A 14,647-nucleotide genomic window follows, 5' to 3' on the forward strand; every position below is an offset into this window, starting at 1 on the left:
ACCACAGTAAGAGCCAAGATTTTAAACTCTACTAAATACAAAACAAACAAAAAGACTTTAAAAAAAAAAAAGAGTCAGAAGATGTGTGGGAGTGCTATGAAACATTGCCATGTAAATATGGCATGGCTACTGAAATCATAAACATGCAGCAGCTGGGGACACCTTATAAGACCCACAGGGCCTTTCACCGCCTCCCTGTGGATGGAGAAGTTCACAAGAGACCCACCCCATCCTTCCTTAGGGAGCTTTTGCTTGGCTGTGGTCATTCTCTTCAGTAGTCACTGGTAAGTTGCCAATGCCCAGTCAGAAGCTTCTTATCCATGCTCATATAAATACTCCTAAATAAACTCAATGTCACTCACACACACATGTACACACAAATACACATAAGACATGAAAGAAGGAAAGGAGCTACTTAAGTAAAAGGGAGTCAGCAGGAAATTACGAGGATAAGAGAGTATAATGGAAAGTAATTATGCTCACAATAAAATGTAAAAAATGCTCAAAAATCAAAACAAAATACACAATTAACATCTCTCCCAGGTTTAGCTCAACCTTAAACTGTCAAAATCAAAATTAAAATTAAATTCAAGGCTGGAAAAATAGCTCAGCAGTTAAGAGCACTGGCTGCTCTTCTAGAGGACCCAGGTTTGATTCCCAGCACCCACATGGCAGCTTACAACTGTCTGTAACTCCAGTTCCAGAGGATCCAATACCCCCTTCTGTACCTCTCAGGAATACATCACATAAGTTGTACACAGACATACATGCAGGCAAAAACAGCCATACACATAAAATGATACAAAAAAAAACTTTAAAAATTGTTAAATTCAAAATCTAATAACAGATTATTTTAAAATAATAAAACTTTATAAAGCTTTTTATTAGTCAGGCTAGACTTGAACTTGGAATTCTCCTTCCTCTGCCTCCAGAGTGTACAGATTACAGGTATGTACCATGGCAATTTTGTAACTATATACACAGTATATGATTATACTTATATATGTATACTACTTATATATAACAACTGTGTATAAATAATATGGTGTGCAAAGTTATGATTCAATTTAATTGTGAAATATATGTGTTGCTATAGCAACAATGATAATATTATAATGTCTTATTTACCATGCACTCACATCACAGTAAGACATAACTACTTCAACATTCAAGGCTGGCCTGTGAAGACATACATGGTAGCATGCACATTCCCTGCCTTAACATTCCTATCATGCCCATTTGTTAGCAGCAGACAAGCTCAACACCCAGGAGAATGTTAAGTACACTGCAGCAATACCACAGCACACTGAATTTAAAATAAATGACTAAACAATACTAAATAACATCAATCCTGTGAGAATCCTCTGAGACAAAAACAACTATTCCTTCCTACAATAAACCTCAAACTACTCTGTTGTAAGGTCTTGATGCTAATAAAGCCTACTTAGCTTGCTGTTTGTTATAAAGTAAAGCATTAGGTATATATAATTTATACCAAGCAGGTATTCTGTAAAAATCAGATATCCATGCTTAAGAAAATAACATAAGAGCCGGGTGGTGATGGCGCAAGCCTTTAATCCCAGCACTTGGGAGGCAGAGGCAGGCAGATTTCTGAGTTCGAGGCCAGCCTGGTCTACAGAGTAAGTTCCAGGACAGCCAGGGCTACACAGAGAAACCCTGTCTCGAAAAAAAAAAAAAAAAAAAAAAAAAAAAAAAAAAAAAAAAAAAAAAAAAAGAAAGAAAGAAAGAAAGAAAAAAAAGAACATAAAAGGTGATTGAAATTGGACCAGGAGTGGGGTATTCCTATGACAGACCTGAACATGCTGTTTTGGGGAGAATTGTGAAAGGACTTTGGAACTTTGGGCTAGAAAAGCCATTGAGTGTTCAAAGCTTGATGGGCTTGGAAAATATAAATGTTGATAGCAATGCTGACAGTAGAGGCCTGGCTTGTAAAGCTCCAGAGGGAAGTTTGAGAGTCCCTTAAAGACTCTATCATCAGGGCTATTTGCTATTTGGAGTTGAGAATCTAGTGGTTCTGGTTACCTGGTGCTGAAAAGCAGCTGTGATTACCCAGAGACTAGAACTAATGAATTAAAACTCTGCATCACTGGGCCAATTGATGCTGGTCATCTGGAGCTGAGAAATTAGTGGTAATTAAAAAGCGACCAGTGTCACTGATGGGAAATCTTCTGGGAAACATTAGCTCAGAGTCAGCACACAGAAACTGTATTCTAGAAGTGGCCAGGGTTGTATTTCACTCTGGTAGCAGAACTTGAGTGGCAGACAAGTCATACAGATGGTACTGGTTTTAAGACATGAAGGGATCATGAACAGCAGCTGATGCTTGGCACTGTGAGAGTCCAGGAAAGGTCTCTGGTGAAAGTACAGCTACAGCAGCAGTTAAAGGCCCAGGATTAAAGAGCTCATGGAGAAAAGTTGAGGCTTGGCACAATGAAGAGAACCCAGGAGAGACTATTGGTGAAACTGCAACCTAGCTGTAGCAGAGAATCCCAGCATTTTGGAGATGTCAAGCTTTATGTGCTTTTTCGTTTTTAATTTTACAGGGGCTCACAGTTGAGAGACTTTAAACTTGAGAGAGAGACAGAGACAGAGATAAACACACAAAGAGAGCAGAGAGAGAGTGAGGGTGGGGAGGATTTGGAAGTTTTATATAGACTTTGAATTTTAAAAGAGATTAGGTATTTTAAAAGAGACAACTTCTAAAGTGTTTGGATTTGTAAGACTGTGGGTCTTTTAAGTTTGAAAAATACTTTATATGTGATACCTTTATTAATGTATGATATTGGAAATGAACAAAAAAAGAATGGTTCTGGTTAAATGGTGGTATGTTTGCATGTCAAGGTGACAAGGAGTGAGTTGTGCTAACTACTTTCATGTTAATTTGACACCAGCTACAATCATCTGAGAAGTGGAAACTTTGATTGAGAAAATGCCTTCATAAGACTGGGTGTCAGCAAGCCTATGATGCAATTTCTTAATCAGTGACTTATGGGAAAGGGCCCAGGCCATTGTGGGTGGTACCATCCTTAGGCTGGTGGTCCTGGGTTCTTTAAGAAAGCTCTCAATCAATCTATCACAAATCTAATCCAAACACACACACACACAATTAAAAATAAAATAAATATTTTTAAAAAGCACAATATTTAACCTCTGTAAAGTTTCCAAATTTCTGCAAGTGACAGGAAAATGATTGGCTAGGTCCTTCATTTCTTCAGAGATTGAATTCAACTGTTTCTTCATCTCCATAGGTAGGCTTTCCTCTGCTAGATAAAGGAAGGAAGGAAGGAAGGAAGGAAGGAAGGAAGGAAGGGGAGAAGGAAGGAGGGAGGGAGGAAGGAAAGAAAGGGAGAAAGGAAGAAGAAGGAAAGAGAGAAAGGTTAATATTCAAATTAGAAAGCAGAGATTTTAATTAACCATATCATAATAAAGTATTTGTATCTAGATTTTCATCTATTCCCACATTTCATCTATTCATCTATTCTGTTAGAAAGAATTCTAATAGAATACTTCCTTTTGGAATCCCTAAATCACTTTCCTCTTTATTTCCTTGTTGTAATGTTCCTTTCAAATTTTTGCTATTTGAAATTTAGAGTAAATTCCAAGTGTATACATTATCCAATCCAAATGTTACTGCCCTAGACGAGAGGACAAACATGAGGCTCTAAACTCACCTGACACTGTCCCTGACTCAGAAGTCAGTAAGCCCCAATCCACAGGCATTCAAACAACACTGTCTGGAGCCCTTGCCCAAGGCTCACCCTTCATTCCAACAACCTTCCTCATCTAACCTGAGCTACTCACTGCACAATCGGACCCCTCCACTGCACCCAAACCTTCCATTACAAACACTTTCCACCATAAACACAGCCATCGCACCACTCTTTCCCCAGCTCAGTAGGTTAACACTTGAGAATGAAATCTGTTGACTCTGCCCCCTCCCGCGACCACTACTAAGAGCTACCAGCTCTGCTTTACTTTCCTAGCCACACTACAGTGTCCATTCCTTTCATACACAGACTCTCCACTTCCGCCTTCTTTACTCACCTTCATGGAACTTACATGGCAAAATCTAATCACACCCAACTTCTTTAGCTAATCGGTGCCTAAGTAGCTGGACATACTTAAAAATAAAACAAAATGATAATGACCAATTTGGCTTTAAACTCATGACACTGATCCCGCTTCTTTCTCTTTTAAGTTTCCAACGACTGCTGCCGGTCCTCAAATGTTCCGCTCCTATTTTCTCCTAAACTAACTCCAACTCAGCGTTTCCCCCTCAGCAGCACATCTTCTTTTGGGAAGGCCACCACATTATCAACCCTGATTGTTAATCCAAGATCCACGCATCCTTCAAATCCTCAGGGTTTAAGGGGCTGACATTTCCTTCCTATTTAAAGCATTTCCTTTGCCTCCTTCTTCATTCTCTGATGCCCAGGCTCCTTCCTTGGGCCTCCCCTCACCCCTAACCCTCTCACTCCCCCACCCCTGCTCTCATCTTCTAAATGCCAGTGTGACCTTGAAGCTGATGCCACCTCTGCTCTTCAGCTCATTCACTCCCAATTTTATCTAGTCCAGTTTCACCAACTGGCAGGACCATCTACATCTCTAACCCCAACTTCCACTGTGAATTCAGGAATCCTAGTGCGTGGTGGTCATGTGAGAAATACTTCCCACAGACTCGGCATTTGGACACTGGATGCACAGTTGGTGACTCCATTTGGAGAGGCGTAGGCGGTGCAACCCTCCCGGAGGAAGCATGTCACTGGGGGCGGCTTTGAAACCGCACAGCTTCACCCTATTTCCTGTTTGCTCTCTGCTTCGAGACTGCTGTTCAAGATGTGGTCTAACAGTTTCCTGCCCCACTGCCACGCCTGCTGCTGTCTGCCACGCTCTCACAGCACCACTGAAGACTCCAATCCCTCTGGAACTGTGAGCCAAAAGAAACTCCTTTCCCTAAAGACCTCTATGGTCACAGTATCACAGTAACAGGAAATAACTAATACAGAGACGGTTGTGGATATCAAAACCCACCTATAGTTTTTCAGATCCACGCTGCAATTTGGACTTTTCCCACCAAAACATGCTCTTCATATCATCTTGCACTCTGACCCTGCCAGTCATCAGGCGATTCTACTAAAATACTTTTGTTATCCTAGTGGAGCCCTTTCCTCATCCTTTATAAAGAATTCACCCAGAATTCTTCACAGTGTATACCTTCAGAATACCTACTGCATTTACATTCCTTAGTACCTCTACTAGCCTAATACAATTATCTTCTATTTCTGGACAATTAAAATAGCCTCCTCACTCTCTATCTAACTTCCTGGCCCTCTTACAGTGGTGAGAAAAAACATTTTAAGACAAAATCTGGATCATTTTATTCTGTAGCTACACACCCCCAAACTAAGGGTTTCATATTGGCCATTATTGTACTACGGTTGTTGTTGTTTCTGAGTGTTATACTATGGTTGTTGTTGTTTCTGAGTGTTGTACTATGGTGGTTGTTGGTTTTGGGTATTAAAACATCAAACCTGACTTACAAAACATGACACCCTAACTGGCCACAAGCCACTTTCCAGCCTTGCTTCCTACAAGTCTTCCTCAATCCCATTTCTCTTTGGTTATACTAACTGTTCCATACACAAGAAAGGCCGTTACCTCGGTGGCTTTGTACTTTCTTGCCTCTAAGCACTTGCAGCTCTTCCTGTAGATAGCCAGATAGCATGTTCCCTTGCTTGTCAAATAACATCAATACATGAATACTACTATACAGTAAACACTAGACAAACCTGTGTTTTATGATTTCCCTTTCTAAATCAAACTTTTAAAAAATATTATTGATATGCACTTAAAATCAATTCCCTACATCTAACCTTCTCCATTATTTGCAGTAAATACGATTAATATAATTGATATAATTTTAGTACGGTTTCTACCCACCCCATTTTACTACTCAATTCTTGCTATGCTTATATTTTTATACTACCAAAGGCTCTGGACCCTATTTGTCCTAAAAGTATACGCTCTGTTTGCATTACTCTTTGTAGAACACCAGTACTAATAAAGTATTACAAGTATGGCATACAACAATGGTTTGTCAAATGATTCTTTCATAGGGTTCACATATCAGATATCCTATATATCAGATATTTACATTACAATTTATAACAGTAACAAAATTACAGTCATGAAGTATCAATGGAAATAATGTTATGGTTGGGGTCACCACAACATGAGGAACTGTATTAAAAGTTCACAGCATTAGGAAGGTCTATATACTGAGGCCCAGAACAGTCAGGGCTACACAGAGAAACCCAGTCTTGGAAAAAAAATCATCCCTAAATCTTGCTCTTCTTTACCTTGGATTTTAATCTGTCTTGAAGCTAAAACTCAGGAGGATCCTTGGCATGTGCCTGACATTGCGTCAGATTCTGTTGTCTCTACTTCTCCCTTAACGGAGGCTGCAGCTACCCACTGGGCCAACCTTGACACAAATAACCAATTCAAGTTACCAATTCCTCTTTCTTAGCTTACCATCATAACCTCCAAAAAGCCTTTCCCAGCATTCCTTTGAAATCCTAAAATCCATTTTCTTTCTCCATGACTCACTTTGTTAGTATGTGTGCTTTATTCTACAGCTTGTTTTATTAGCTTGTTTTAAATATAGCGCATTTCACTTCCACGTTTAGAACTGTCAATAATAGCTTCAATTTGCTCTTCGGAAAGCTACATGTAAGCTCTGTAGTGAGGCTTGTGTTCTCTCATTTTTCTGCTTCTCTTACATTACACTATCATAGCCAACAGTTTACTACACTGCACAAGTTACAGAGCTTCCCTCTGAGGCTTTGTACCTATCTAGCATTTTACCTTTGGCTTTGGCTGGCAAATGTCTGCTCCTACTTCAGGTTTCATCTCAAGCATGACTTCTACCAGGAAGTATTTTTAATGAAATATACTAATGAATATATAAATCATGTTATCACCAAAAAGCTTCAGATTTCAAAGCATTTCAGATCATCTATAAGGACTGTTCAATCTATTTAACAATTCTCTCTGGTCATCAACAGAGGTGCTTTGAACGTCTGTCCCCTTAGTGGTCACAACCAATCCATGAGATAGACATGTATCTATTATCCACATTACAAGCATGGGGAAAGGGAGCTATTACAGGCCAGGTGGTTACGGCCCCACCACAAAGGTTCTTGAGCACAAAAGCTAATGCTTATCCACCCACTGGCTGACTCTGCCTTCACTTTCTACCAGAGCAAAGCATCGACAAGGGCACTGAAGCCGAGGGAGGAAAACAGCAACCTAACACAGAAAAGCACAACACTCCAGTGTACCTCGGCACATTAAAGGTCGAGGTGAAGCCATTTTAAACATGGAGAAAGAATGTGTATGTTTCTAGCAGAAGTGGAAGCTGGCTGGCTCACTGATGTTATCAAGGACAATAACATGGCCACTCCATGGACCTGAGGAGCAGCAGCACTTCAAAACAAGCAGTGGAAGCCTGCTTCCCCACGAGGGACATATCTACAACTCCACTCCCTGATCCTGATGGGTGTCACCTTCATGGCAACACTGCTCAGACATTTAGGAAGCACCATCATACTTTGCAAAGATCCATAATTGACTTTTTGAAATGAATCTCGCAAAACAGCAAATTCACATTTTACCTTTTATTTTAGGCCATAGCATACCTTTATTAAGAGCAAACACTTGCGAAGCATCACCCAAATTTTCCAATTTTTGATAGATGATAAGACCAGCCTATAAAAAGACAAAAGAAAAACAAAGTGCATGTTAAAGATTACCAAAATAAATACAAGTCATCTCTCTAGCAATATCTACAAGAATGTTTTGCAAAACACCCTCCAAAAATGAAGTAAAACTATTTCAGTATGCAAAGACCTATTCCAAGTGGGAAACAAAAGCTGCCTAGGCTATAAAATACAGCTTTAAATTTTCACTTACCAATTTTCAGTATTGTAAGTAGGTATCCAAATGAAATGATCTGTAAACAAAATCTAATAAATACCATCTAGTGAGAAACATCTGTTTGGATGACGGATCCTATCCAATTCTTGAGATTTCATTAAACCAACTGAGAATGTTGATCATTGTATGAACAACATTGCATGCTGGGTATTGTTAACAGAATGGGTCAAGTCACACAAACTATGAAGAATATAGGCACTGCAGCCTGTAACCTCCATACTAAAGAGACGGGGCAAGAGGGTCAGGACCTCAGGGCCAGCCTTACCTACATGAATGCTTCAAGATCAGAATAAGCTGCAAGACAGTCTGTTATAATTTTTTAAAGCAAGTGAGCAAGGAAGCAAAGAAAGCCAGAGGAACTGCGGCAAGCCCCAGCTCATGCAGCAGTTTCCCTGAGGAAAAGCATCTCTTGCTTTGCCTTTGTTTTTCTGGTTACAAATTAAAGTATCCGTGTCTTAAAAGTAAGTGTAAGGTGGAAAAATAACAAGATATTTATCAATAAATACTATTTAAATATCATCAGTAAGTATGATCTAGGGCAAAGAAATTTACAAAAGATATATATCTTAAGTTAAAGTACACATAGACAAAAGTACTATATATAAAGACAAGCCTAGATGCCAGCATGTACACATTACACATATGAAAATACATCTAAGAACAGCAGCAACTAAACTTGGAGGCAATTTATCTAAACTTCCACATTTTAAATATAAATGTAGGGAATAAGGCTAGTTTAAATATTGGAAGCCTGTGATTTTTCTGATTCTGAGTTGCTTATATACAAAATACATCATCAAACCATTTGTGCTTGCTAAGCTTAAAGCCTTTCATGTTTTCAGTAAGTTCATATTCTTTTACACAGGAATTGGGCATCACTTTACATTGTGATAGTGAAAATAACTACTGCTAAACAACCTATTAATTGGTACTTTCTAATTAACATGGAGAATTTCACTTGATGTATTCCTAAGCAATTTTTAATGCCAAACTAAAATCAAATATTTCAGCTAAGGATACAACCCCAGTAAATTTGTACTAAAGTGATTTGGTACAAGAAATGAAAAGGATGTCATACTAAAGGTCTTTAAATACATACGTAAGCATCCGTAGCTGCATACAGCTTCTGGTCATCAGAGAGGGGGAAATTACTCCAGTTGCTGCAGCGGATGGACTTGTCTTTCAAAAGCTGTTTTCCTAGGACGTGTTTAACCAGACCATTGAGGCTCCAGGTCTCTGCACACTTCAACTGGAAGGAGTGAAAGGGAACAGAGCAAACACTCACCAGACTGTCAGCTGTCCCTAGTGACCACAAATAAAACGAGCCTCCCATCACCCAGACCTCTCTCCCAGTCCACAGTAGGACTTTAGCTCCAAGGTTCCATACGTGGGTATCAAAGTCTAAACTTTAAAGACACTGGTGCTAGAAGGCAGCTGACTTGGTTAGAGTGGTTTTGACTTCATAGCCAAATGAATATGTGGCTGAAAATAAGAATGTAATTATTTCATTAGTAAAATAATGGAAATACGTTAAAGGTCAAATGGACACTCAGCACTCTATATCAAGAGCTGCCCTGTAGTCGTCTTTTCAAACAACATGTTATTGGAATAAATCCGTAATAATACAACAAACATTCAAGTGTGCAATATACAAAATAAGAAGGTTGGCAAGAAAGATAGAGGGGCGCTGGTTCAGGAGACTGGGACGCTGAGACAGGGAGTCAGAACTGGAGGGTTTCACTATTGCACTTTGAACTTCTGCATTGCCACCAAAATCACAAAGTCACAACACATAGCTTCCATTACTTTATAAAAGAAAAAGAAACTTAACATTTAGACGAAAATGCACATTCTGTGAAACATGGATTACTGTGTTTATTAAAATACTGCATTTATTACTCCTACCTTTTCATTGGCAACATCCGTCAGCTCTACAAAACTCTCCAACTTGATGTCAAAATCACGCAGAAGTTTCCACTGGTCCCCTTCAATTCCAACACCTGCCTTCTTAATTGATTTGTTTTCTAGTAACATTTTTAATCCCTGGGGGAAAACTAAAACATTTCATTATTATTTCCATAACACTGTTAAATATAATCGATTTACTATTTTTATGCATATGGTATGCATGTTAAACTGTTTACATCAGGCTTAAATTTAGAGTCGCATTCACCTTAACTATCTCTTTTCTTCGATAATGCAGAGTCCAGACTGAAAACTGACTAGAAAAAATTAGTTTGAATGTCACCTCTAGTAACAGTAACAGTGTATTATTCCTAGTCATTTACATCTCTAAACTTCAGTTCTCTATTCTCTAACACGGGAAAAAGATACAAGAATCAAGTAAAAATATAAATGCTTAAATAAATATATGATTATGAAAGAAGGCTTGTTAATGAAAGAGCTAAATTTTGCAGGGAGAAAGTTGATATATTATTATTGATGGCCAAATGAAAAGGAAGCAAAGATACCAACCTGACATAGAAGAAATGTGAAACAAGTAACATTTGCTCTCAGACACACACAACTGAATCACTGCAACTTTGCTTCGTTTCCCTGGCTTGTATACGGGCGGCCATTCCATGTCAAATCCTACCACATCTCCATCAGACAGACGCATGCTATCGAAGGAAAAATTGTGTGGATTAACTGCATGAATTTTTTACTTTTACTTTTCCATAACTAACACCAGTGTCACAGATGAAAGGACAAACCAAAGACTGGAGAGCATATCTGTGACACACACAGCAAGTATTTAGTAAGTAGATAGAAAATATTAAAAGGTGTTGTTTAAAGTCAGTAAAAAGACTTCTGTCTTAGTCACTGTTATATTGCTGCGGAGATAACATGACCATGGCAACTCATAAAATAAAGCATCTAATTGGTGGCTGGCTTACAGCTCAGAGGTTTAGTCCGTTATCATGGTGGAAGCATGGCACTGCAGCAAGCTAAGAGCTGCATCCTGCGCAGCAGGTAGAGAGAACAAGAGGCCTGTTCTCATTCAAAAGGTCCTTTCAAAAGCCTAGGCTTTGAAACCTCAAAGCCTACCCCCAAGTGACATACTTCCTCCAACAAGGCCATACTTCCTAATTCTTCAAATCTAGTGGTTCTCAACCTTCCTAATGACCCCCAACCATAAAATTATTTTGTTGATACTTCATGACTGTACTTTTATTATGTTATGAATCATGATGTAAATATTTGATACACAGGATATCTATGAAAGGGTCGCTTAATCTCCAAAGACATCAAGACTCTCAAGTTGAGAACCACTGTTCTACCCATGAAAGAGTTCCACTCCCTGGTGAACATTCCATATGAGCCTTTGAGACCATTCTTAGTTAAACCACTCTAAAAGGTGAGACGGCTCAGTCAATTAATGTCTTAGTTTGCCATCTACTGCTGTGATAAACACCTTGTCCAAAAGCAACTTGGGAAGAAAGGGAAGTTGGGGCACAAACTCAAGGCAGGTCCCTAGAAGAAGTTGAAGCAGAGGCCATGGAGAAACACTGCTAACTGGCTTGCTCAGTTTGCTTTCTTATACAAAGCAGGACCAACTCCCAAAGGATGACACTCTCCAAAGTGAGCTGGTTCCGCCCACATCAATCAAAACACCCCATTCCCATGCTTGTCTATAGACCAATCTGATGGGGCATTTTCTCAGTTGAGGTTCCTTATCCTCAGATGACTGACTCTAGCCTGGACAAGAAAAACTAACCAACACAACAAAGAAAAGAATGCTCACTGCAACCCTTTTGTGGGGGGGGGGGAGACTGGAAATAAACTAAATTTTTATAAAACAAAAGAATAGACAAATTGTGGCACGCCAAAACAGAGACAGTAGCATATAAAGGGTTAATGGAGCTACATATATCAAAAAGAAAAAGTATCAAAACTTGATTGAGTAAAAGACAAGTGTCAAGAAACCCATACAATTTTTAAATTGGCAAATAACACAATATAAAGGAATACTAAATTTATGACATTTTATTCTAAATTAGCACAGGGTTGGAAGAAAGTAAATTGTCTGCCGTTGTGCCTGCTTCTAGAATGCCTCACAGACAAGAGCAGAGAAAGGACAGCCCTGGGGTGGGGAAACAGAGCTAGCTGGGTGCTGCAGGGCAGTCGCAACTATCCACGGTGACTCTGGCAATCCTGAGAGGCCAGGCGAAGAATAGGGTAACTCTAAGCTGTACAATGCTCAGGCATCATACAGACAGAGGTAAGAGCAGAAGTTCTGAAGTCACAGCAGACCGTCTTGCTGAACTCCAGGAACAATCAGCAGCCTCCATCAGGATCACACCTGATAGAACTAAATTACCTTTGGAGGAAAAGCAATTACATGCCTAATGAGGTCTAAAAGCAAGCCTCCAAATACAGAACCCATCTCCAGGTGAGTCCTCTGTCAAAGCCTCTTTTCTTAGAAAGCACTCTACAAAAAAAAATACAGCAAGGTAAAACCACAAAACTCAACAGCCTCGACACAAACCAAACATAAACACAATCAGTGCGTGGGGTGGGGATCACTCAGTAGAGGAAAAAATAGAGCTAAAATATCATCGAAACTTGCATTACGCTCACAGCTGGGCCTGGGGACACAAGTCAGTGATCCCAGCACTTGGAGGCATAGGCAAAAGGATCAGGAACTAAGATCATCCTTGGCTACACAGTAAATTCAAGGCCAGCCTGGGCTACATAAGACCCTGTTTGAAACAATACAAAAACAAACAAAAAATATTATAAATTGCAAATGTGTTCAGGAATTTAAAGGAAAGCATGTACACAATGGGTAGCAATTGGCAGGTTTTTATGCTCATGGCTCGGGGTCTTGCCCAGCCAACATCAGAGACGCTGCCTCCTGCAGGAGATGAGAACGAAGAGACCCACAACTAGACAATGTGCTGAGGGAGAGACCTTGGAACACTCAGTCCGAGATAGGATGCCTCCATCAAACCCCTTCCTTCGTGACTTGGAACTTTGCGAAAGAGGAGGCAGAGAGGTTGTAAGAGCGAGTGGGATGGAAGACACCAAGGCAATAAGACCTTCTAGCCACAGCAGGGCTGATGAAGCACAAAAGAACTTTCATGGTGTAGCATGCACAGGGTGTACACAGATCTAAACCAGATAAGTCCTAGCACCGATCCTATCCCTATCTCCAATTTATAACCACACACAGAGGAAAACCTAGTTTCTGCAACAGTCTCACTGGTGTATAAACTGCACTCGACAACAGGTCCTAGGCCCAGCAGTAAATGTCCAACACAAAATGAACCTATTTTTTAATCTAACAAGTCTTTTGCTTAGATATTTTAATATGTTCTGGTTTCTGATTTTGTGTATTTATGAGATTCCTGTGTGTACAAGGGTGTGTCTCTGCACCTGTAATTTATGTATATCAAAGTCCTAGAAAAGCATAGTACTGAAAAGAAGAAAAACTGAAGATAATTTTCAAATTTGACAAAAACTATTAAACCCACAAATTAAAAAAAAAAAAAAAGTCAATGACCCCCCAAGCAGGATCAGCACAAAGCTCAGTATCCAAAGGTCTGTCATATCAAACTGTTGAAACCCCATGGTATAAAAATCTTTTTAACTTGCTTTATTTTTTTGGTGGCCCCATGCATGTCTAATTCAGGCTGAGCTCTCAGTTTCCACCATGAGCCTCTGAGGTTGGAGTGGGAATAGAACTCAGATCTCCAGGCTTGGTGGCAGGTACTCTTACCCACTGAGCCATTTCACTGGCCCTAGTGTAAAAATATTCTTTAAGATTTTCATTTTTCTAACTAAGACTGTATGGAGAGAGGGGTGTATCTATGAATGCATGCACATGAGCACAGGTGCCTGAAGAGGGCAGAGGAGGGAATCAGACACTGGAGCAGAAGTCATAGAAAACGCAGGTCGGAGAGCCACCGCTATGGGTACTGGGGACCCGACTGGGGCCCTCTGCAGTCGCTTCCTGCTCTAAACACTGGGCCATGTTTCCAGCCCCTGATGCAAAAATCTCCCAAGTGACCATATGAGAGGAAATGCAAAGCAAACAAAGCCTGCCTTTCATAAAATGAGCACAGCGCTTCCGAAATGTTATGCAATTATTCGGACCACTTAAACTGACTGTGCTCAGCTAATCTTGGCTGTCAACTTGACTACATTTGAAATCACCTAAAATATAAGCCCTGGGCTCGCCTATGAGGGATTTTCTTGGTTGGATTATTTGATGTGAGAAGACCATCCTAAATCTAGGTTACACTTTCTGATGGCGGCCCACTTAAAGGGGCACGGAAGAGGGAAGCTTTTGCTTTTTGTCTGCTTGTCCTCACTCTGGCTGGCAAGTTTGTCTATCTTGCTGCTAAGGCACTCCTTCGCTGGTGTTAGAACCAACTTCTTCAGGATTCGCATGCGGACTAAAGGCTGACTCAGACGCCCAGCCTCCTGGACTGAACAACTACAAGGAAAAAGGATTCTTGGCCTTTGTCGGGAAACAGCCATTGTTGGACAAGAGACTTCAGCCTGTAAATCCACACTAATGAATCCCTGATTAATATATATATACATATATATATATTACATATGTATATATATGTGTATATATATGTATGTGTATATATATATATATATTCAATCCATCAGT

The 14,647-nt window shown here is 39.8% G+C and overlaps 1 protein-coding gene across 5 annotated transcripts in view; it reads right to left on the reverse strand.

Moving 5' to 3' along the window:
- Wrn (WRN RecQ like helicase) overlaps window positions 1-14,647 on the reverse strand; it is a 131,740-nt gene that overhangs the window by 87,671 nt on the left and 29,422 nt on the right. For 3 of the 5 annotated variants that reach the window (XM_031339506.1, XM_031339503.1, XM_031339504.1), the window contains exons 4-8: window positions 10,495-10,640; window positions 9,925-10,073; window positions 9,119-9,268; window positions 7,722-7,791; window positions 3,170-3,284 (exon numbers count right to left, since the gene is read on the reverse strand). In XM_031339506.1, coding sequence (XP_031195366.1) covers window positions 3,170-3,284; window positions 7,722-7,791; window positions 9,119-9,268; window positions 9,925-10,073; window positions 10,495-10,640 — 630 coding nt within the window. Of the gene's footprint in view, window positions 1-3,169; window positions 3,285-7,721; window positions 7,792-9,118; window positions 9,269-9,924; window positions 10,074-10,494; window positions 10,641-14,647 lie in introns of those variants that run through there. The other 2 variants (XM_031339505.1, XM_031339507.1) reach the window with 2 other exon arrangements.

The sequence above is a fragment of the Mastomys coucha genome, unplaced genomic scaffold, assembly GCF_008632895.1.
Source record: "Mastomys coucha isolate ucsf_1 unplaced genomic scaffold, UCSF_Mcou_1 pScaffold22, whole genome shotgun sequence".
NCBI lineage: Eukaryota > Metazoa > Chordata > Mammalia > Rodentia > Muridae > Mastomys > Mastomys coucha.